We start from the raw sequence: 25,376 nt of genomic DNA, 5'->3' as shown, positions 1-25,376 counted from the left end.
ATAGCACTATCCGGACTCACCCGAAGCCGCGCCCATCCCTACTGGCCAGTATGTTTGCATAGATCCTTTCCACTGAGTGCTTTTGCTACACAATACTGAGAATCTTCTATGATGAAATGGACTGGTCCAAAATCTGTCAGATCTGTCCACTTTTTATTACCTACTGTGACAGTAACATAGGAAAAAGTTATTTATTGTTCATTTTACTTAGGAAGGAAAGTACATTTTAAATGTATTTATAATTCTACAATTTTTCATGATAGTGGTCCTTGAACAGCTCCTCAGTCCCTCTCTAAAAGGTAAAACACACTTAAAGGAAAACCGAGGTGACATGTGACATGATGAGATAGACATGTGTATCTACAGTTCTAAGCACACAAATAACTATGCGGTGTTCCTTTTTTTTTTTTCTTTCTCTGCCTGAAACAGTTAAAAATTAGGTATGCAAGTGACAGTTTCTGTCTGGGTCGGGACCTAGTCGGACTATAGCGTAACCCTCAATGATAAGGAATTGCAGCCATAAAACACTTTCCTGGCAGTAAATAGCTTCTGAAAGCAGGAAAGAGATAAAAAAGGATCAATTGTTCATAGATTTTAGCCCTGGCATATTTCAATGAATGTGTCATTGAGAAGAGGCCATGAAACAGTAAAAACTTAAAAAGTAGATTTAATAATAAAACTGAGGGATAGCTAAAAAAAAGTCACTTTAGGAGGAGGAGGAGGACAGATACAATTGTTTAACTCAGTTTATTTTCATCTTGGATGTCCTTTAACAGCAACTCCTACTCATATACAGTATATACAGTATAATGAACACTATGTATGCACCTGGGATAACGATGCTGTCTTCTCCATCAGTATTTTAGTTTTCTTAAAGCCAGGATCACTTTCAGCGAGTACATTCATAGTCTTCTTACCAATGTATTCCAAGGCATCCAGGCCACCGCTCAGAACGCTCTTACCCTAGAAAACAATATTCCCTGTGTTATTCTGTTCAGTACTGCACTGATACAACTCACTGACATAATGCAGGCCAGTGTTACTCATACTGCTATGCATGAAGGCTACTCCATTTATTACTACTTTTCTAACAACATGCAAAAAATGAATGGAAAGCACTAGTCACTGTTTATTGCTATTTGTAGGTCCACTGATCGTATACTATAGGAGATCTAAAATGTGCTATATTATTTTATACTTTACAATGGCCCCTTAATAGAGATGTACTCTCTTTTTGTTTTTCATTCTTTATAATGAAATCACACAGGTTTTTTAAGAAAAAGTAAAGTAGGCAAGTTGTTATAACATTGTGCGAGGATCACGCAGACTAATTGCACAGTCAGTGATATGTAACTGAAGACAGGAGAACTGCATAAAGGGATTGATTCATTACACGGTCGCGCTATGCGTTTAGTGCACATTGTGACGCGTGCATATGTTTACGCGCGTAAAGGTTTGCGCTCGCAAACAAAGGTCTTTGCGTGTTAACTGCTGCTTTAACACGCGAAGACCTTTGTTAGCACGCGATCGCAAACCTTTATGCATGTAAACATATGCACACGTCACATTGCGTGCTAAAGGCATAACGCGACCGCAGTATGTGTTAGCATGGTATAGTGAATCAAGCCCAAAGTGTTATACAGCCATGTAATAAAGATCAAGGCATAGTGCAAATACACAAAATAAACCAGACATGTTAACAGTACAAAAAAAAAAGAAAGAAAAAAAAAGCAGAATTGACATAATATGCGTTGACTAACCCAAACTTTAAAAAAGTAAGTCTCCAAAATATAGAGAATGCCGGAACAGTGAGTACAATGCTGCAAATATTCCATATGAGAAATTATTAGTATACTACAACTTCGTATGAGGGGAATGTTCCCACTCTGACCATATCTTATTAAACCAGTGGTGAGCACCTCTGCTTGATAGATTGCCTGGTGGTATGGGAGAGTATTATTTGCTAATCTGAGCCAATCTCCCACATCATTACACTTTAATTATGAGCCACAATTTAGAATTACCAGTAGATAAGTGCCTTTGCATATTTGAAGAGGCATAGCTATGTGGGGACAAGGGGGAACATATGTCCCCAGGCGCACCACTGTGAGGTCGCTCAGTGTAACCACCACACCCCCAAGTGTGTGATAAGTGGCGCGCTGGCCCCCCTTACCTCCATCCCCCTGCCGAGGAGTTTGGCAACATTAATAACAGAACGCTCCTATGTTCCATCGATGATGCCATCTCTCCTCTGCAGCACGCTCAGCATCCACTTCTTGGTAACAGCAGCATCATGTGACAAGAGACACCACTGTTACCAAGGAGAGGACCCTGGGTGCGCTTCAGGGGAAAGATTACGTCATTGCTGGAATGTTGGAGCCAGTGAGTCTTCTGCTGTTACTTCTGGCTATGTAAAGGAGGGCACATTTGGCTATCTAAATGGGGGGGGGGGGGGGGGGGGGCACACACTTGGCTATCTATAGGGGACACACTGGCTATTTGAACAGGGGAAAGGGCACGTCTGGCTATCTAAACAGCATTTGTACATTTGGCTTCACCCTTGACCACATTCTGATGCATGGTGATGCCCGGAGGTGCAGTCTTCCTAACCATGCCTCTGCTGCATATTTGCTCATTACCTGTGTACACCTTTGTCCAGAGGTGCCTGGCTCTTCTACTGACCACATATGCTATTGCTCTGTTATTGCCTGATGAAGCAGGATCAAACATGCGAAACGCGTTGCACTGTTCCCCGGAGTATATAAATAAACTTGTTGTATTTGACAAACACATTAGCAATTTTTGTGTCTGCTTGGAGGAGGTAAGTCCACCACTGCCGCCTCATGTTTTAAACTTTTTAGATTATTTTATCCTCTTGGCGCCTCTGTATCCATACTACACATTTGGTGTACAGTCTGAGCCAACTGAGGTTATCCTGCAACTATATTATACTCTTTTGGATACTTGTAGTATTTACAGCACTTTTTAATGCTCTGTTCTCCATATCCGCTATTGGAGAGATGATTTCACTTTCTGTTACAGTGGCATTTCCTGTCCCGCCTCCAGCCTACTGGAAAGGTACCGGGAAGCTCGTTCTTACAGCATCTTTGAAGATTTTATAGGTTTTAGGGCACAGCTAAAAATATTTTAGTTTTCAAATGTAGGTATTTTCTGTAAAATAAAACAAAAAAACTGTCCAATAGTAAAAAGAATTGCAGTGTTACCAGTGACTGTTCAGCCAATCATGTGACTCTCTTCACAGCTCTCTTACAGTATTTCAGAAAGGCTGCCACAGACTCTGCTGTTGTGTGCTTTAAAGAAAGACTTAAACATGCATGAAAAACTAAAATTATTATAAATACTCACAGTGTTTTGTACAACATTTGTTAAAGTAGAAAACACACCACGGGTAGGTGAAGCGGGTGAAGAAGGTTCTGCTAGGCAATCTTTTTCTCCTGGCTCTTTGTATCATAAAAGAAAAGAAAATGTTCAACATGAGTTGTGGCCATCAAATCTCACTTACATGCTTGGGCTTTGCTCTCCTCAGCTCTCCTTTTACACTAATTGGAGGGTATTCAGTAAATAGCATGTGTAGCAGCTCCATAGAACACATTGGCTATCATTCATAAAGCGTTCCCGCATGCGGAAATGCTAAAAACAGCCGACTTTACTGAACACTGAGCAAAATGTCAATTCATAAAGGCTGTTTCCGCATGCGAAGCTAACATTTCCGAGCAGAGTGATAAATTACCGCATTGTGCAGTGATTCCATGCGGAAAAGTAACAAAATGTAAATTCATAAAACTTTATGCAAGCGGTATGTAGATGGGGATTACCGCTCTCCTGGATGTAGCAATAGGCATGTGGAGTACATGTAAGTGAATGGGACAGACCTCCCAAGCAGCAGCAGAGAGAACACCGCACGGAGGGACTCGGCCAGCTTCTCCTGTTTCCGCATGCCTACCGACAGCCTACAGCGGGATATCTCCGCACTCCTATCGCAACAGGCAACATTTTTATGAATGACCAGCCAGAAGGCTGAGATACCGTCAGCGGTGTTTCCCCGCACGGATTTAATTTACCGACAGCACTTTCATGAATGATAGCCATTGCGCTATTAGCACAACTAGCGTTACCTTTACCTTAGCTAGGCTAGCACGTGCTTGCTCTTGCTAACATGTGAATATATACTTGTAACCACCATGAGGAAAAAAAGTGACACTCACCTAAGTAGATGGAAGGCCTTCCTGGTCCACTCTGAGTCCCCTCATTCCACTGCTAAGCCCCCTATTCCAGCATCCGACATTTTCTTCAGTAGCCACTTCTAATGTTGGTACATCATGCGATTTTCCAGATATCTCTCAGAATATAAACATGACATAAACCCAGAGCAGAGCTGGGACAAGGTCCTCCAAGGCTGAGACACCAAAGTGCGCCCCTCCATCCCTCCCATTCCAGCTGTCACACACTGATTGCTATTAGACTAATGCTCAACACACACCATACAATCTTGGTTGTTCAATCTTACCACTTTCATGTAGTATAAGAGCTTCTCCATTCAATCATTCAAGGTATTTTCAATCTGTTGGCCCTTATACTACATAGATTTGGTAAATCTGTACAACCAAGGTGTGTGGTGTGTGTTGAGCTTAAGAGGCGCCCCAGGGCACCTAACCCCTTAATCTCTGGTTATCTGGCTTGCAGTCACTGCCATGTATTCCCTTTTCTTATTTCTCTCTGCTTCAAACACAATAGGGGTATGATAACTGAGTGAGTTGTGCACCCGCTCCTACACTGCGCCCTGAGGCTGGAGCCTCTCTTGCCTCTGCCCTGGCCCAGAGGTGTGTGCAATATTCTCTCACCTTGTTCTCCGGCATCAGAGGTGCCAGACTCAGACTCAGAGCTCCTCATTCTCAGCGTGGCTCCGGCCTTCTCCTTAACAGCGGACAGACTGTGACCTATTCACAAAACACCATGTTATTTGTTCTGTGTGTATCAACGCTTTCCTAGATTTTCTCCATCTGCACCCCCCACCCCAATACAGCAAATATCTGAATAATCAAAAATCTATTTTAATGCCTTGAAATATATCATTTGCTTGATTGTAAAAAAAAGTTTGTATGTGTTCTCTCTACTAGCTCCGCCTCCTCAGCCCAGCAGATCAGAGGACTTCTGTATTTGAAACTTTCACACTGCATGAATGTCTTTGCTTCTAACTTTCCTAAACACAAATAACATGCACAAATGCATCTGTATTACAGTGGCTTAACATTTCATTAATACCACTGACAGTCACCTCACCTACAGTGGCACCGGCAGAAGATAACAGGGATTTGCCCCATGTTCCCCAGGTAGACCAGCCACTTCCCTTGGCGGATGTTTCTGGGTCCTAAACAACAAACAGAAGATTTATTTAAAGTGGACCTGAACTCAGAACGCCATCTCTTCTCTATAAGATACTCAACAGCATTATAACCTTTAAACAAAAACATTTCTTTGTTAGAGCGGATACCAATCCTAAAATCTGCACTGTTTCTACTTGCTGATTCATGGAAGCAGACATATTGGTAAAGAGAAACTCCAGTGAAAATAATGTAGGAAAAAAAAAGCGCTTATTTTTTTTACAATTATTATGTATAAATGATTTAGTCAGTGTTTGCTCATTGTAAAATCTTTCCTCTCCCTGATTTACATTATGACATTTATCACATGGTGACATTTTTACTGCTGGCAGTATTTCCCACAATGCAACCAGGCTCCCACAGCGCGATGTCAGTACCTCAGTGCTGTAAGGCGATGACATTTATGGGAGGGGTTTCACCACAAAACCAGCCATACAGAGCCCTCTGATGATCCGTTTGAGAAAAGGAATAGATTTCTCATGGGAAAGGGTCTATCAGCTACTGATTGGGATAAAGTTTATTTCTTGGCTACAGTTTCTCTTTAAAGAGACTCTGAAGCGAGAATAAATCTCGCTTCAGAGCTCATAGATAGCAGGGGCATGTGTGCCCCTGCTAAACCGCCGCTATCCCGCGGCTAAACGAGGGTCCCTGACCCCCCAAACCCCCCCCCCTGCAAAATTAACGACCAACTTGCTCGTAAATTTTGCTCTTCCTGGAGGCAGGGCTAACGGCTGCAGCCCTGCCTCCCGCGCGTCTATCAGACGCGCATCGCCTCCTCTCCCCCGCCCCTCTCAGTGAAGGAAGACTGAGAGGGGCGGGGGAGAGGCGGAGGTACGCGTCTGATAGACGCGCGGGAGGCAGGGCTGCGGCGGTTAGCCCTGCCCCAATGCGGAAGCGCTCCCCCGCTGTACGGAGGGGATTTGGGGGGGGGGGGTCAGGGACCCCCGTTAAGCTGCGGGATAGCGGCGTTTTAGCAGGGGCACACATGCCCCTGCTATCTATGAGGTCTGAAGCGAGATTTATTCTCGCTTCAGACTCTCTTTAACATCCTGTGCTTTCAAATGAGCTTATCTGCCATCTGTCATGGCAGTCATGTGACACAAGGGAAATATCAAATTACAACTTGTGATTAGACAAAAATAAGGGGGGGAATGAAACAGACTATTATAATTATTAATGATTTATACAGCACCAGCATCTTCCGTGGCGCTGTACAACAGCATACAGGGTATAACAATACAAAATCCTTAACAAGCATGGATGTGGCGCTCGAGGACTGAGTTTTGTGATCTATGGGCTCTGTGCCCAGATTGCTATAGGGATTAGGGCCCTGATTGTCAAGGAGCCCTAATCCCTATGCCATACATACACATACTCATGTTATCCAGCATCACATCTTCAGCATCCCATCTCCATGGCTACAGTGATCTCACTCTTGCACGATGAGAGACAGAGCATTGGACGTTGAAGAGAAAGAAGGGAGACTGCACAGTCAGGCATGTTAAAAATCCACTTGCAATTTTTGGATGGCCTGGGGGGGGGCGGGGGGCTCCTGAGACTACCTAATACTGGCGGTAACCTCTGGCTACTTAGTACACGTAAAGTGCTCACCACCTAAAATTTCATAATTAGGCAGAATCTCCACACATTCAATTGAGCGGTGTGCAATTATGTATGGGAAATTTTGCCTATTTGTGTTATTTGCAGTTGGAGCGCACTGCTTAACCTCCTGAGCGGTATGGACGAGCTCAGCTCGTCCATCACCGCCGGAGGCTGCCGCTCAGGCCCTCCTGGGCCGATTTTCCTCAAATAAAAAGCAGCACACGCAGCCGGCACTTTGCCAGCCGCGTGTGCTGCCTGATCGCCGCCGCTCTGCGGCGATCCGCCGCGAGCAGCGGCGAAAGAGGGTCCCCCCAGCCGCCCGAGCCCTGCGCAGCCGGACCAATCAGTTCCGGCCAGCGCTAAGGGCTGGATCGGAGGCAGCTGACGTCAGGACGTCGGCTGACGTCCATGACGTCACTCCGCTCGTCGCCATGGCGACGAGGAAAGCCAAACAAGGAAGGCTGCTCATTGCAGCCTTCCTTGTTACTTATGCTTGCCGTAGGCGATCGGAAGAACGCCTCCGGAGCGCCCTCTAGTGGGCTTTCATGCAGCCAACTTTCAGTTGGCTGCATGAAATTGATTTTTTTTTTTATAAAAAAAAAAAAACCCTCCCGCAGCCTCCCTGGCGATCTCAATAGAACGCCGGGGAGGTTAATAATACATGAGGGGACTCTGCCTGCCTACTTGTATATTTTTTATTGGGGGGGTGCTCCTTATGTATTAGTGGATATTTCAGTGTGTAGAAAGCACATTTATGCGCTGCACAGCAGTATGTTCTGACACTGCACTGCTGCGTGCATTTTCAGTGCAACACAGAGCTCTACCATTCAGTATAGATGAATGGGGTCACCTCTGCTAAAGAGAGAAACATACGGTAGGTAACAAGCATTTGTGTAATAGGCACAGACAGTTGCATTGCAGAGCAATAAGATGGTGTGCCCAGGACCTTATTATGTTGATTGGAGCTGATGCTTAATGATGTGCTTTTGTGATGTTTGGTGCACTCATTGATGAATGCTCTGTTTTGTAGGGTATTATTCTGCCTAATTGTTATGTGGGGGATCTGATTGCTTAGTTATAATCTAAAAAGCGTCTATTCTATTACAGGTTTATTTTATCACACTTCACATGGTTGTTATGGTAACTAGGGCAACTAATGAAATTAAAGTATACCCGAAGTGAGCAGAACCACCAGGCGCCAGTGGAGTTCTTTGATCAGCTTGGTCAAATACCTCCTTCAGCCCTCCTCAGGCAGCCTTTGGAAGTACTCGGGTCCCTGAGTATATCTGAAGATGAGCAAATCCATACTGCATGCAAGTCCAGGCTCGCACATGCTCAGTATGAAAGTACCTGTCTTCAGAAACTTCCAAGGAGCCCCAACGTGAGAAAATTGAAGGTTGAAAAATGGAATGGATGTTTGCTTTAAAGAGGAACTGTAACGTGAAAACGTCCCCTGGGGGGTACTCACCTCGGGTGGGGGAAGCCTCAGGATCCTAATGAGGCTTCCCACGCCATCCTCCGTCCCTCGGGGGTCTCGCTGCAGCCCTCCGTACAGCGGTGACGTCATTATTTACCTTCCCGGCTCCAGCACAGGCGCTCTGACGGCTGTCGGCTCCGAAGTAGGCGGAAATACCCGATCGCCTTCGGGTCCGCTCTACTGCGCAGGCGCAAGTCTCCGGCGCCTGCGCAATAGAGCGGACCCGACTGAGATCGGGTATTTCTGTCTACTTCGGAGCCGACAGCAGCCACAGCGCCCCCGCTGGAGCCTGCAAAAGTAAATATTGAAGTCACAGTCGGGTCTGTCGCCGGCTGTTCGGAGGGCTGCAGCGAGACCCCCGTTGGACAGAGGACGGCGTGGGAAGCCTCATTAGGATCCCGAGGCTTCCCCCACCCGAGGCGAGTACCCCCCAGGGGCGTTTTTTAATGTTACAGAGTCTCTTTAAAGGACAACAGAAGGAAGAGGGATATGCAGGCTGCCATATTTATTTCCTGCTCAACAATACCAGTTGCCTGGCAGCCCTGCTGATCTATTTGGTTGCTGTGGTGTCTGAATCACACCAGGAACAAGCATGCAGCTAATCTTGTCAGATCTGACAAAAATGTTATGCTGGGAACGCACGTTTCATTTTCCCGCACGATAGATGCGTTTGATTGATAAATTCCGTCATGTCCGATATTCTGCTCAATCGTTTTACCGCTCGAATCCTCATAGAAGTAAATGGAAAAAAGATAAGAAAAACGAGAGGAAGATATGAGAATTGAGCGGAGAATTGAGTGGTAAATCGATAGAGCGTAGAATAGCGTGGAAAAAAAACGTCTCGTGTGTTCCCAGCATTAGAAACACCTGATCTGCTGCATGCTTGTTCAGGGTCTATGGCTGAAAGTATTAGAGGCAGAGGATCAGCAGGACAGCCAGGCAAATAAATACAGCAGCCTCCATATCCCTCGTTACAGTTGGTCTTTAAATCCTATGTTTTACTGGGCTGTGGGTCTTTGAATTTCACCATTGCTAGGATCATGTATTATTATTATTATTAATTGTATTAATAAAGCACCAAAATATTACGCAGCGCTGGACAATAAATATATACAATGATACAAGGATGGCAGACATAACAAGGTTATACAACATAGAGCAAAGTTATACAAGGGAAATTGTACAAAATACATGATCATGCGATATGGGCTGGTTAGGTAGGCCCAGTAATGCAAGTACAGGCTGTCATAGGACAGGAGCACACGATAAAGGGAACCTTAACTGTGGGCGAAAAAAACAAATTCACTTACCTGAGGCTTTCCCAAGCCTCCTGCAGCCGTCCTGTGCCCGCGCGAGACAGGAGGGCACCGAAGGACCGGCGCGGGCACAGGACGGCTGCAGGAGGCTTGGGAAAGCCTCAGGTAAGTGAATTTTTTTTTTTCGCCCACAGTGAAGGTTCCCTTTAAAGAGGTGGGTTTTGAGGGCTTGCTTGAATGTGTTGAAGGAGGGAGAAAGTCTGATGGGCGGTGGAAGGGCATTCCAGAGGGTGGCGGCGGCTCTAGAGAAATCCTGCAGGCGGGCATGGTAGCGGGAAATGTGTGGGGCGGTGCGGAGAAGGTCATTGGAGGATCGGAGGGGGCGACCTGGTGTATACCTGTGAACAAGTGCTGAGATGTAGGTAGGGCAGGTTTTTGTGCACAGATTTATACGCCAGGCATAGAATCTTGAAACTTATCCTGAAACGGATAGGGGGCCAGTGCAGGGATTTACAGAGGGGAGATGTGGATGCATAGCGGTGCGAAGAATGGATGAGTCTTGCAGCCGCGTTCATCACTGATTGAAGGGGGGCAGTGCGTTTCAAGGGGAGGCCAGAAAGGAGGGCGTTACAGTAATCAAGGTGGGAGATGATGAGGGCATGGATGAGCAGTTTGGTCCTGTCCGGGCTTAAGAAGGGGCGAATCTTGGAGATATTACGGAGGTGGAAATTGCAGGCTCTGGTGATGTTTTGGATGTGAGGGATGAAGGAGAGGACAGGGTCCAAGGTGACACCCAGACAGCGGGCCTGGGGAGGTAGGGCGAATGGTTGTGTTGTCGATTGTGAGGTGGAAATCTGGGAGGGGTGCAGCAGCATGGGGTGGAAAGATCAGTAACTCAGTTTTGTCTAGGTTATGCTTCAGGAGCCTAGCTGCCATCCAGGAGGAAATTGTTGGGAAACATAAGGAGACCTTGTTTATGGTGGAGGATGAGAGATCAGGGGTATGGAGGTAAATCTGAGTGTCATCGGCATAAAGATGGTATTTAAAGCCCAGGAAGGAGATAAGCTTGCTTAATGAGGAAGTGTATATGGAGAAAAGAAGGGGGCCCTAAACAGAGCCCTGGGGGACCCCGACTGAGAGGGGGGCAGGGGTTGAGGAGGTACATTGAAGGAAGTTGTGAAGGAGCGATTGGATAGGTAGGAGGAGATCCAGGCCAAGGCAAGACCATGGATGCCCATGGGCTGTATTGATTGGAGGAGGAGGGGGTGGTCTACAGTATCAAATGCTGCAGAAAGGTCAAGGAGGAGCAGGATGGAATAACTGCCTTTGGCCCTGGCAAGGGTAAGGTCGTTGACCACCTTGGCAAGGGCTGTTTCAGTTGAGAGTGCAGGTTGGAATCCAGACTGTAGGAGGTCAAGTAGGGCATTGGTGTTGATGTATTGGGTAATGCGTTGGTGGACAAGGCGTTCGAGGAGTTTAGAGGCATAGGGAAGGAGGGAGATTGAGCGGTAGTTTGAGGGTACGGATGGGTTGAATGAGGTTTTTTTTCAGCAGGGGAAGTGCAGCGGCCTGTTCGAAAGGCTTTGGGGAAGGTGCCTGTGGAAAGGGAGAGGTTGAACAAGGAGGGGAGGACTGGGGCCAGGTCAGGGAAGTGGGGGTGAAGGGTATTTGTGGGTACAGGATCGCAGGGGGAGGAGGTGTCGGGGAGGGGGGGGGGGTTAGCTGCTAGCAGCAGGCTGACTTAATCAATGGTGGCAATAGGAAAAGAGGTGAGGGGTTGATGAGACAGGAGAACAGCTGGTAGGGAAGGCAAGGGGACAACCGGAGAGGTATTGGGAAGGGAGGAATGGAGGAGGGAAATTTCATTGCATATTGTTGCAATTTTAGTGGTGAAGCGGTTGGCAAAGTCGTTGGCTGAGAGGGAGGAGCTGGGAGGTGGAGGAGTGGGGTTGAGAAGGGAATTGAAGGTAGCAAAAAGCCGTCGAGGGTTGGAAGCTTGGGTACCAATCAGTGCTGCAAAGTACCTTTGTTTAGCCTCAGAGAGGGCAGTGTGGAAGAGTAGGAGTTTGGCCTTGTAATCTAGGAAGTCAGAATTGAGACGTGATTTCCTCCATTTCCGTTCAGCTGCTCGAGTTACTTTCCTGAGGTTGCGTGTGTGGATATTGTGCCAAGGTTGGGGGTTTGGGGGCTTGTTATGGCAGAAGATTGAGGGGGCAGCTTGATCTAAAACAAATGAGAGGGCCAGGTTATATTGTGCAGCCGCCTCATTGGGGCATGTGAGGGTGGGTAGGTGGGAGGAGAGGGAGAGAAGGGGACTTGCTAGGACATTTGGGCTGAGATTAGGTCTCTCTGCCATCCACCAGGCTGATGGGTGGGGTGAGAAGTGGTTGATGGGGAAATGGTGAAGGTGAGGAGGTGATAGGGAAAGGTGCGATGTCCAGGTTGCTGAGGGAGGTGGACTTTGAGAATAGGAGGCCAGTTTGTCAAGGAAGAGTGAAGTTGGAGCAGATGCAGGGTGATATAGGACCGCAATGATGGCTGGGAGAGGTTGGTACAGGCAGATTGCATGGGCCTCAAAGGATGAGAAGTGCAGGGAAGGGGGTGGTGATAGGACCCGGAAGGTGCAGGATGCAGAAAGAAGCAGACCCACCCCTCCTCCAGTCGTGTTGTCTCCTTATGTCTGGATGGCAGCTAGGTTCAGAGAGCAGCGGCTGCGGTACAGTCAGAGGGGGTGAGCCATGTCTCTGTGAGGGCGAGCAAGGTGAGGGCGAGCAAGGTGAGGGCGAGCAAGCCTCCAGGACTTCTCAAGAGCTGCTCCAACACTATGGAACTCCCTACCTCCACCCATTAGGGCAGCCCCCTCCTTCAACATCTTCAAGAAAGCCCTCAAAACTCACCTTTTCACTCTGGCCTACCACCCCTCACAAGTGCTCTAAACCTACAGCTGAACTCTGGTCCCCTACCATTCGTGTCCTTACCTCTCCCTCTAGATTGTAAGCCTTTGGGCAGGGTCCTCCTCCTTTTGTGTCCTACCTGATCTTGCACCTCCATTACTGTGCACCCATGCTATGCATCTGAGTGAACCTAACTTGCCTAATCTCCATGCTCCATCCAGTGACTGACTAAGCATTACCTGGTACTCATGCTATGGTGTATGATCTGGTTTTCTTGTATTCCTGTATTGTCATATTGCTGTATGTCACCCCTAAATATTGTCTGTAACCTAAATTAATGTTCAGCGCTGCGTAATATGTTGGCGCTTTATAAATAAATAATAATAATAATTTGAAGAGGAAGAGCTCATGGTTGGATGTGAACTTGTTGCGGACAGATCTGGCATTCCAGAAACCACAAAACAGAGGGAGAGAGTGCCTGGGGGTTGTAGGGATGGGAATGAGATTATTATGGTGAGGTCTGCAGATGCAAGAGGAGTGTGGTGGGGCTGGGAGGGAGGTGGCTGGTAGTTTAGGGACCAGTGGGGGTCTAGGGATGAGAGGGTGGAGGGAGAAAGTAGGGGGACAAGCTAAGGAAGCAGGTGGAGGAATAGCATGTGGTAGTGGTGGAGGGGGGCAAAAGGTTGGGAGTAATATGGTGGGGGAAGTTTGGGTGAGCCAGGGAAAGGGCAGGTGGGAAGGAGTACATTGAGTTGTGGTGATCAAGCGGGCAGTGGTTTGGACTGTACATTTGCCTCCGCCCATGACCACACCCACTTTTTGAACACATTTGAAAACTAGCATCCTATCACTAATCTCTAGTTCACAGGACTATGTAGGGAAAAAACAGACTTACAGGATGTTCCTGCTCTTCTTGGTTGGGTGGGTTATCAGCTGGTGGCTCCAAGCTCACAGATTCACAACACTCCAGCGGGTTATCCTGGGTTTTCGGCTGTTGGGTTATTGGTGCTTCGGAGTTTGGAGCTGGCTCAGAATCAGGTGTCTGGTGCTCCTGGCTGCTCTGTGGGCTTTCTTCTGGAGCGACCTTCCAATTCTCACCCAACACCAGGTCTGCCATCTTAGCTTGTACAGTCTCCGTACTATCCCCAGCACTGTCCTCGTCTGCTTTACTTTCCTCACTCGACATTTTAGCTACAAACAAGGCAAACAGCTATGTTAAAACATCCGAGTAAAAACATTAATTACAGCATACTCTACAGTTAGTGGGATTGTCTACAAAGATATCATTTCATTTTTTTTGTGCACCAAAATCCGTGGAGTAAACAAATCTCCTACTGATTCCATTTCGTCTAGCTGTCATTCTTATTACTTGTCTATCAAGAGCCATAAGTATAGCTAGCTGCTCAACAAAATAGCAGCATACAAGGACAAATTTGTCTTCCATCTTCTATCCTGCAGTATAATCCAATCTGATCCCGCTTGCTTCCTTATTCTTAAAATACACCTCAAATGAGATAGTATGTTGTAGATTAAAGTGGAATAAAACTCAGCATTTCTTTTTTTATTCTAAAAGATTTACAGCATAAAATCTACCACAAAAACATTTGTAGCAGAACAGCATTCAAAAAGTTAAACACTTTATTCTTCGGTGGAAAGCTCCGTGGTTCAGTGGAAAGCTTCTGGCCGCATAAAAGAGGTGATGACATTATCTTTTGTTTACATTCCTTAGTCTGGTACAATTAGTATACATTCCTAGCTGTGCTGAAAATGAGCTTTCTCTGCTGTAGAAGCAGAGAGCTGAGAAGTGATCACTAGATAGATTCTATATATTAATACAGCAGCTATGCAATAAAATGCAATGGCAGCTTTCAGAGGAGATAAACTGTACTTTGTGTAATGATCTGCTCTGCTGTCTGCACAGGCAGACAGCTTTTTGACCATTTTTTAGGTCTGAGTGCTGCAGGTCTCTGGAAAAGAGACCTATCTTCACTCTGTGAGTTGCAGAGCTGCTGTTCTGATGAGGAATTTGCATCCACTTGTCATGCAAATTGCTTAGCTGCTTCCTTTGATGGCTTGCAGTATAAATACCATCTCCTCCCAGAATTCTTTGCTGGTCATGATGGTTTGTTCCTGCTAACTTGCCTGGAGTCTCAGCCCTCTGCTCATTGTAGGCTATTATTGCTAGCTTAGAGTAGTTACCCTTTGGGAGTGCTCCTTGCATTCCTATTTAGTGCAGTCAGGTTTGTGTTATATTTGTACTGCCTATTCTGTCTTGTCTTGTCCTTGCGATTGCACTGTCGCCAGCGGTTGGCGGTAGTGAATCGTTTTGTCTTTCCGTTGCGATTGCTCTGTCGCCAGCGGCGGCCGACTGAAAATCGCTCTGTCTGTTTGGATCGCACTTGCCCTAGCGTTAGAGGCGGTGGATCTCCCTGTATTCTGTCCTGGAGTTTAACCTCAGCTGCAGTTGCTGCTGGTTGCTCCTTCTGTTTGTCTTGTTGTGTGGATCGCACTCGCTCTTTCGGAAGAGCAGTGGGTCCTTTCTCACTTGTTTCTGTTGTCGGCCTATCTGTCGGTCTGGATTAAACGCTTGCTGTTGCCTGAGGTAAGGCAACCGATTAGCAAGCGTCTTTGTTGTTTGTTTGTGGTTCCTGTGTTCTTTTGTTATTCAGGGTTGGTGTGTTTTGTCTCTGTTGCGCTTTTCGTGCGGAGACCGCGTTTAGCAAGTGCGTTTGTTATTTTCCTTGGCGTTCTGATTGTTATTGTTTGCTGTGCCTTTCTTACTTCACCTATGCTCTGTCTTTACTCAGTCTCGTGTCACTATTAGCGATCGCCATTCTGGCGATTGCTTTCCCACTTGGTCTTCGCTGGTGTGGCGACTAGATTGGTGGACATACATACATTCTGTCTCTGTGCTCTCTCTCTCTCTCTCTCTCATTAGGGGCTATCTTGTCCTGCATTGCTTCCCTTCGTACAATTCCTATCTGGCATCTGTGGCAGTGCAGAGGGTTTGTTCCTCTGTACTCCACAGCTCCATCTGCCGGTGGGAATTCCCCTCTACAGGTGCTTCGCACCAAATCTGGGTTCTCTTATTCAGACGCTTGTGGAGGATTTCCGCAGTGTCAGCGCACAGCTTGTGTGCTGACCTCGGAGATAATTCCCCAATCGTTACACTTTGGGAAATTGTAATTTGTAAACAGACAATATTACTTGTGCACAAAAGCAAATATGATAGCTGCATGGGTAATTAAAGGTAGAAAATCACATTTTTTATTGAATGTTATGTCAGAGTTTTATCCCGCTTTACATCACAGGAGCCTGTAGGCACAGATGTCCTGGCACCTTAGACTTTGCTGTCCATGAATCTACAAACTCCTGCCGAACCGCACGTGTGTCGGCTTTCCCTGCTGTCACTTCTCCCTTACTTCCTTTGCCCTTTACAGGCAGTTACAGGTGGCCCTTAGCATTAGACACACAACATTTATATTGCGTTTTTAGGTAGCCAGAGGTACCCACAGTATTAAGTGGTAGCTACTAGGGCCTCAGACTGAAGGGAGATCTCATCCATGGAATGCTGAGAGCTGTGTGAGTAACCTCTCATTTACGCTCTGCTTGGGACTTTTGCATAGGGGAAGAGGGATGGAGTCACTCAAGGAGGGGAGTAAGCCGCCTCTCCACCATCAGGCACCCGTAGGCACGTGCCTTATGGTAAATCCGTGCCTGCTTCTTCATACTAGTCATATCAGGGTCCATCCATCTCCCCGACCCTTTAATATTTGACTGTCCCGTCAGTTGTATAAGGTGGAGGCAGTGCCCGTGGCCATACACAAACAAAACTGAACTGCGAAATCTGAACCGTGCATGCCCAGTAAAAGGAAGGGTTTGCGCACAAAAGACGTGCACAAGTGCTTTCTTTCACTGCGAATGCACGGTTCAGACTCGCACGCGCCCAGTTAAGTATTGGGAGTTGTGCGAGAGAAGGATAGGGAAATGGGAGGGACCCTGAAGACAACAAGCACCCTGAGGAAGGTCAGGTACAGCTAATCTAACCCACCATGGGCTTAATCCACAAAATATTTTCCTTAGTTCATGGCTACTTTAAGCAGAAAAGTTTAGATCCTTCATCATTAACCATTTCTGCCACCCGAACGTGAAGCTCACATCAGGGCAGCTGCTCTGCTGCGGTGTCCCCCGGTAGACCTGGGATCAGTGAACGGGAACATGGTTCCCGATCACCGATCCGTGTCCCCAACAGAAAAACCGAACTGCTCTTACATGAGGCTTCAGTCTTTCTACATGTAAAAATTTCCGCATCCCCCTTGTGCTTGCGCTTAGCGAGAAGCACAAGGAGGGGGAAAAAAAAACCCTCAAGGTAGCGATATTGTGGCCAAATAGTAAAACTACATCTACATAGGTTTTACACATATAATAACATTAAAAATTAACTATTTCCCACACCAAAATTTTACCCAAATAAAATTTATGGAAAAAAAAAAAGACAAAAAAAAAAAGACAAAATAGTTACCGAAGGGTCTGAACTTTTTAAATATGCATTTGAAGGTGGTATACTACGAACATTTTTTAAATTATAAGCTTGTAAATAGCGATGGACGCAAAACGGAAAAAATGCACCTTTATTTCCAAATAAAATATTGCCACCATCCATTGTGATAGGGACAAAATTGAAATGGTGTCATAACCGAGACAAACAGGCAAATAAAAAACATAGGTTTTAATTATGGTAGCGTGGATTATTTTAAATGCTATAATGGCCGAAAACTGAGAAATGAATTTTTTCCATTTTTTTCTGATTAATTTATTAATCCTGTTAAAATGCATTTATAAAAAAATAATTCCTAGCAAAATGTATCACCCAAAGAAAGCCTAATTAGTGGCGGAAAAAACGAGATATAGATCAATAAATTGTGATAAGTAGTGATAAAGTTATTAGCGAATGAATGGGAGGTGAAAATTGCTCTGATGCATAAGGTGAAAAATCCCAGCGGGCTGAAATGGTTAAAGAGAACCTGAGATAGTGATTGTAACCGTCTGAGTGTGAATGGGCCCTAAAAGGGGCTTTCAGAATGAGTAGAACTTTTGTAGGTTGAAGTAATCAGATAGGGAAGGCAAACGTTTGATTACTATTAACTCGATTAATCATCTTCTAAATCTGACCAGCCCTGTGCAAAATCCAGTTCAGCCCACAGTAATTCCGGTTCATGTGGTGCAAACTCACCTGCACTCAAAAAGAAGAAAAAAAATGTATGTGCATTTATTTATATTGACAAATTATAGACGTTCTATTTTTACATTTGCCAAAATAGATGATGTTTACTCAGGTTTTCTGGAGAGATTCAAAGTAGCACAGTAATCCAGCAGTGCAAAAAAGAATGAGTCATTCCTTAAACATTAAGGTACAAAGTACAAAGGTGCTGTCTGAGCGTAACATCACACCCAGCAAAGCTCAAGCCAGTTGTTTTTTTTGTTACCCACCCCCATACGGAAATATACAGAAATAAATGTTACCAGTGGTACCTCTGTATCCATTATACTGGCAGTCACCACAGGGAGTCTGCATCTATATTAATGATGTCTCCCTGCACAGTAAGGCCCGGTTCACATTGGGGGTCACCGTCCGGAATCGCCGTGCCGGAGCCGGACCGCATGCGGAACGGACGCACGGCACAGCAATGAAAGTCTATGCGTCCATTCACATGCGTCCGTTCCGTCCGGACCGGATCCGGACTCCGGCGTAAGATCCAACATGCGCTATTTTTTGGTCCGGCTCCTCCGGCAGACGTATCCGGAGAGGAGCCGGACTGTTGCATCCGGCCAATACAAACCAATGAGAACCAGAGAGTGCACAACACACTGGCCGTAAAAAACGGACGCTCCACCCCACCTCCCAAGCTTCCTCCATGCTACAGCGGCCATCCTGGACGGGGACACATGGGCCCAGCGCCCACAGAGTGGAGCAGCAGCAACCTCACACTGGTGCTCCCCGGCAGCAACATGTCCGATACGTCTGATAACGAGGAGGTGAGGCCCTACAACGACCCCAGAGCTTCTGCCGACCTCCCAGACCCCAGGTATTATTATACAGCTTGTTATCTCAAACGGATCCGGACCGCAACCGTGTTCATACCGCACGCAAAACGGATGCAAACGGACCGGATACGGATAGGAACCGTACGGATCAGGTCCGGATCCGGTGCGGTCCGGACATCCGTTCCGGTTTTTAAAAAACCGCAAGTGTGAAAGGGGCCTAATACATGAAGTTAGCAGCAAACCTGATGAAGTTGAGAAACAAGCAGGAAAAAAAATGAAGAGGGGATTGGTCACCACAGGGACACTTCCTGCAAGCAGTTTTCTATGAGCATGCGGCTTTATACCCAACAGTGCACACAAGGCCCAGTGCACACCAAAAACCTCTAGCAGATCTGCAAAACGCTAGAGGTTTTTGAAGCAGATTTCAGAGCAATTCTAGGCATGTTTAGGGCTGGTGCACACCAGAGCGCTTCTGGAGCTTGGGAATAGAAAAACGCTTGGCTAATGTATTTCAATGGGCTGGTGCACACCAAAGCAACTCATTTTTTCAACAAACACAAAAAGTCAGGGGCTGCAGCATTTTTTAGATTTGTTTGGCTTTTCTGCCTCAATGTTAAAATATAGGAAAGTGGAAAACCGCTCTGAAAAACGCTAGATCAGAGAGGTTTTCCAGGTGTTTTTGTTACAGAAGCTGTTCAGTAACAGCTTTTACTGTAACAATATTTGTAATATGCTACAAAAAACGCTCCAAAAAACGCTACACATGTTTAGAAAACCTCTCTAAGGGCTGGAACCCACAGGAGCGCTTTTGGCAGCGTTTTGGCAGCGCTGCGATACGCTAGCAGTTTGCCAAAACGCTGGGCTAATGTTAATGGATGGGGCAACTTCCACAGGAGCGTTTGCGTTTCTCAGAAACGCAAACGCAGGACATGCAGCATTTTGGGAGCGTTAGCGCTTCAATGTAAAGTATTGAAACGCTAGCGGAAACGCTCAGCAAAACCTAAACTGAGCGGTTTTGCTAGCGTTTTGCGGTTCAGCACACTGTAACAAAATGAAAAATAATTCACAGGACCAATCAGGATAAAAACGCAAAACGTTAGGCACCCGCTGGGGAAAAAAATACAATGTTGCAAAACACAACCCAAAACGCGTATGAATCCGCTTGCAAACCGCTCAGACAAAACGCTAGCGGTTGCGTTTTGCGTTTGCGGTTTTCAGTGGGTTCCAGGCCTTAGGGTAGGATCCTACTAAAGCATTTTTTGGAGCCTTTAGGGACTGCTTTCAATCTCTAGCAATTTCCCTGAATAGTCTGCCAATGTAATTAATGGAACAGATTCCACTAGAGTGACTGTGATCAGGTAAATCACAATCACAGGACATGCAGCATTTTGGGAGCGTTTCCAGTCTAATGTATTGTATAGGAGCAGGGAAATCGCATCCAAAATCACTTGAAAAAGTGCTACCACAAATTGCTAGTGATTGCTATAACGCTTTGCACTTTTTAGTGGGTCCCTGGCCTAAGGGTCCTTTGACACTGCATCAGTTGCGTTGCAGAATAATTCTGCATGTCAACTCACTGACCTTACAATTCTTTGAGACTGTTTACATCTGTTTTGTAACAGATCGCGTTATTCTAACTTGCTGCATGCAGGCTTTGAATGAACGCCTATGTCCAGTCTCCATTGCAGTTCACACACATAACGTGTGCATTATGCATTGCGTACAGTGTGACTCCAGCCTTAGCATGGGGCCAAAATAGCATACATTTGAAATCGGCGCCGGTAGACTTGGGCGCAGGATACAGCCGGAATATGGTTGATCCTGCTTCTGCACAAGTCCGGGCCGTATTAATTACTATTCCCCTTCCCGGCTGCCATGGATAGTGGGAGAATGATATAATTCAGCTTCCAGAAATTGCTGGAGGCCGAATTATTGTGTTTTTAAGCAACCTCGGTTCCGTCTTCTGACGGCGCCAATGTTACTCACTGAGCGCCGCTCAGTTGCGATTCCCTTTATAGTATATGGCGGCGCCGGCTGCGCCCAAATCTAGCAGCGCCGAAAAGCACTGCTCCGCCAAAACAGATGTGCTAGCACATTACAGCTAATAACAGGTTGACATCTGACAAGGGTATTTAAATAACTGCAATTCTTTTAGATCATCCTATACTATAAAACCTGTGTCGCTGCGTCCAGTGTTTGTCCCTGTTATTTGCGTACTGCGCATGTGGGGACACAGACAGCTGGGTGGGACTAGGGAGCGAGGCGGGCGAGCGAGGTGGGCGGGTGTGCGCACTGGCAGCGGCAAAAAACAACAACAAAAGAACAAAAGGATGAGGGTGGGAACTCAATGGTGGACGACCAAGGTAAGGCAGAGTTATTAAATGCTTTCTTTGCTTCTGTCTTCACAAAGGAAACAGCACTGTTGCAAATTACAGAGGCAGAAGAGTCTCAATCTTCTAACTGTAATATTAAATACTTAACGCAGGAAGAAGTAAAGGCAAGACTAAATAAATTAAAAATAGACAAGGCACCTGGCCCGGATGGCATGCATCCTTGGGTCCTAAGAGAATTAAGTTCAGTTATAGCTAAGCCCCTTTATCTTATCTTTTGTGACTCTCTTGCAACTAGCAGAGTCCCAGTGGATTGGCGTACAGCCCACGTTTTCCCATTATTTAAGAAGGGCAAAAAATCTGATCCAGGAAATTATAGACCTGTAAGCTTAACATCAGTTGTATGCAAACTATTTCAGGGGTTACTAAGAGATACTATACATGACTTCATAGTAGAAAATAATCTTATTTCTCAGCATCAACATGGGTTTACTAAAGACAGGTCCTGTTTGACTAACATGCTCAGCTTTTATGAGGTAGTGAATGCTAATATGGATATTGGGAATGCTGTAGATGTGATATACTTGGACTTTGCAAAGGCCTTCGACACTGTTCCCCACAGAAGTCTGGTGCAAAAGTTGAGGATGCAAGGACTGGGGAAGAGTTTGTGTGCATGGATAGGGAACTGGCTAATGGACAGAAAACAAATGCTACGTACACACATGCGACAACGATCGTTCGTTGTCAACGACGAACGATCTTTTAATTGACGAAAGAACGACCGAAGTAAAGTTAGTTGTAAAAAGTGTGTAACGATCATATCGTTAGAACGAACGTTACACCACGTAAAGCACTTAATGCGCCTGCGCATAAAATTGTAAAGTTCCTTGGAGAAAAAGAGAAATGCGCATGTCCAGCCTGGTACGAACGATCGTTTCCAATGATATACCACTTTTGCTAACGATCGTCGGTGGTAAAAATCCGCCAAGACAGAACTTTGTTTTGTAGCGATTTGCCTCGTTCGTCGTTTGCCTTAATAGTCGTTGGTTCGTTTTTTGTAACGATCGTCGTTGGTAAAGATCGGGGAACGATCGTTACAAACGACTATAGTCGCATGTGTGTACGCACCTAAAGAGTTGTGGTCAATGGATCGTACTCAAAATGGGAGACTGTTAGCAGTGGGGTCCCACAGGGGTCTGTACTGGGTCCAGTGCTCTTCAATTTATTTATTAATGACCTAGTAGATGCAGTAGTGAGCAATGTTGCTATTTTTGCAGATGATACAAAATTGTGCAGAATCATCAACTCTCAGGAAGATAGTGTCATATTGCAACAGGATCTGGATAGGATGGCTATATGGGCACATACATGGCAGATGAAATTCAATGTTGACAAATGTAAAGTCATGCATTTTGGTCGTACCAATGGTCTAGCACCATACAAAATAAATGGGATACAGTTGGGAACATCAAACTTGGAGAAGGATTTAGGAGTACTCATCGACAACAAGTTAAATAATCGTACTCAATGCCAAGCCGCTGCAGCTAAAGCGAAAAAAATGTTGGGATGCATTAAAAGGGAAATAAAAACTCGAGATGCTAGCATAATATTGCCCCTGTTTAACTCTCTAGTAAGGCCACATCTGGAATATGGAATTCAGTTCTGGGCACCACATTACAAAAAAGATATTGCAGTTTTAGAGCAGGTGCAGAGACGAGCTACAAAATTGATACGTGGGATGGAAGGTCTCGCTTACCAAGAAAGGTTAGATAAACTGGGTTTATTTAGTCTAGAGAAAAGACGCCTTAGAGGAGATCTAATTAACATGTATAAATACATTAGAGGGCAATATAATAGCTTGGCGGATGAGCTTTTTGTCCCTAGGCCTTCTCAAAGGACTAGAGGACATGAGCTGCGCATGGAGGAAAAACGTTTTAGCCATTTATTTAGGAAAGGGTTCTTTACAGTAAGAGTGGTTAAGATGTGGAATGCATTGCCACAGGAAGTCGTTATGGCAAACTCTATACCTGCATTTAAAGGGGGCTTAGATGCTTTCCTTGCGTTGAAAGACATCCATGGCTACAATTACTAGGTTATGCCTAATGATGTTGATCCAGGGATTTTATCTGATTGCCATCTGGAGTCAGGAAGGAATTTTTCCCATTTGGGGCTAATTGGAACATGCCTGGTGGGTTTTTTTTCGCCTTCCTCTGGATCAACAGGGGTATGTGGGGGACGGGCTGGAGTTGTACTTTGTACTGGTTGAACTCGATGGACGTATGTCTTTTTTCAGCCAAAATAACTATGTAACTATGGCCCGGTTCACATTAGCGGTGGCCGTCCGGAATCGCCGTGCCGGAGCCGGACCGCTTGCAGAACGGACGGAACGGACGCACGGCAATAGCAATGAAAGCCTATGCGTCCGTTCAAATGCGTCCGTTCTGCCGGACCGGAGCCGGACCGGATCCGGACCGGATCCGGACTCCGTTCCAACATGCGCTATTTTTTGGTCCGGCTCCTCCGGCAGCCGTATCCGGGGCGGAGCCGGACTGCACCATCCGGCCAATGGAAACCAATGAGAACCGGAGAGCGCACAACACACTGGCTACAAAAACCGGACGTTCTACCCCACTTCCTATGCATTTTGGATGGGGACCACATGGGCCCAGCGTTCAGGTGGGGCAGCAGCGATTTCATTATGGAGCTCTAGGCAGCAACATGTCTGATTAGTCTGATAACGAGGAGGCGAACAACAGAGAATTCCCAGGTATACGAGTTAAAATGCCTGGATCCATGGTCCCAACTGCAGTCTCTGTATCCACGGATGGTCTCCACACGTCCACCTGTCTCCAACAATGACCCCAGACCCTTCTGCTGACCTCCCAGACCCCAGGTAATAACAGGTTGTTATCTCCTTAAGAAACCGGATCCGGACCGCAACCGTGTTCACACCGCACGGAAACCGGATGCAAACGGACCGGATCCGGATAGGAACCTTACGGATCAGGTCCGGTCCGGATACGGTGCGGTCCGGACATCCGGTGCGGTTTTGACAAAACCGCAAGTGTGAACGGGGCCTAACTATGTAACAAAAAACCTAGAGCCCATTTTTAAATGGGCTTGGGTCTACTAGTATTCAATAGTTTTATTAAATGGGAGAGACAGAAAACGTAGATCTAATTGATTAAATGACATAGATCTAATTGATTAAACATTAGAAAGAATCGTTTTGCAATGGTTCAAGGAGATTGCATTAAAATGTATTCTGTGCATGGACATCATAGGACTGCGAGGCCGCATAACGTGTGGTACCGCAGGGAACGCAAATCGTCTTTCAGAAGAGATATGGTCAGTTTAATGTACTCTGTAAAGTGCTGCATACTAGGCTAGCATTATATAACCACAAAGTAAATAGTTTAATAACACCGAAGCCATCAATTTATCACTGCTTCCAAACACACGATTTTTTAAATCTCTATAATAAACTTATCGGGGGCAAAAACCAACATAAAATATGTAAAGTGCCATTTGTAAAATTATAACTTAAAAATAAAAAAAAAAAACTGTCAAGAAATAACATTGATCTCCCAGCCCTACAAAGACGATTTCTAAAATAATAACCTGTCCTCCCCCAGCAGTTCCTATTAGTGACACTGTTTGCTCCTTCTACTTAGAGCTGTACACTGGCAATGTCTGCAAAAATAAACGTATTCCTAAATGCAAACATTAATGTTTTTGTGATGTTGAAGCCAGATATACTCACATAGAGCTCCCGGCAGCCGGAGAGGAGATTAGATGCCACACTGCCACGCTGTATGCTCAGGGATTAACCCTCCCCCTGCTGGCTTGTTATTGCCTACAGCTCCAGTCCCAACAAAACTCATAACAAAAGCATCAAAGACAACAAACAACACTTGTAATCTTTCTATAAAGCCATTGTTTTCCCTCAGACAGATAAGCAATCAATTATAACAGTACTGGTCTATTTTATTTAGTCAAGAATGGGTTAAAATAATAACCCCTCCTTCATTTCATTCCTTCATTTCATTACACCCATTAAAACAATTAATCCTTATTTCTTGACAACTTCATAATCTCCGATCCATAAAATAAATGATCATCAGACTTGTATAGTAAAGAAGCAGCCCACGCACACTGAAACAAATATAAAGTAAAACTTTTCTCCTGAGCGTGCTGCAGACAGGAGCCCTCATTCCACCCCACTACACCCATTCCCTCTAGTGCTGGGGACTGACACCGTGACGTCACTCCTATGACTTCTCTGGCTGTGGGAAATCCCTGTCTGTAGAGAGATTTCTAAGCCTGCAGCGCCTCCCCTGGGGAAATACCTGAAATGCAGCCTTGCAAAT

General features: G+C 45.8%; 1 protein-coding gene across 3 annotated transcripts in view; it reads right to left on the bottom strand.

The window, feature by feature from the left end:
* FAM114A1 (family with sequence similarity 114 member A1) overlaps nt 1–25,376 on the bottom strand; it is a 102,316-nt gene that overhangs the window by 22,748 nt on the left and 54,192 nt on the right. For 2 of the 3 annotated variants that reach the window (XM_068278456.1, XM_068278455.1), the window contains exons 2-6: nt 13,527–13,822; nt 5,302–5,389; nt 4,863–4,958; nt 3,367–3,461; nt 829–963 (exon numbers count right to left, since the gene is read on the bottom strand). In XM_068278456.1, the coding sequence (XP_068134557.1) occupies nt 829–963; nt 3,367–3,461; nt 4,863–4,958; nt 5,302–5,389; nt 13,527–13,822 (710 nt within the window). Of the gene's footprint in view, nt 1–828; nt 964–3,366; nt 3,462–4,862; nt 4,959–5,301; nt 5,390–13,526; nt 13,823–24,769; nt 24,869–25,376 lie in introns of those variants that run through there. The other variant, XM_068278457.1, reaches the window with a different exon arrangement.

This window comes from Hyperolius riggenbachi, chromosome 1 (genome assembly GCF_040937935.1).
Source record: "Hyperolius riggenbachi isolate aHypRig1 chromosome 1, aHypRig1.pri, whole genome shotgun sequence".
In the NCBI taxonomy this organism is placed as follows: domain Eukaryota; kingdom Metazoa; phylum Chordata; class Amphibia; order Anura; family Hyperoliidae; genus Hyperolius; species Hyperolius riggenbachi.
The sequence above is the reverse complement of the archived record's forward strand: the minus strand, read 5'-3'. Positions and strand labels throughout refer to the sequence as shown.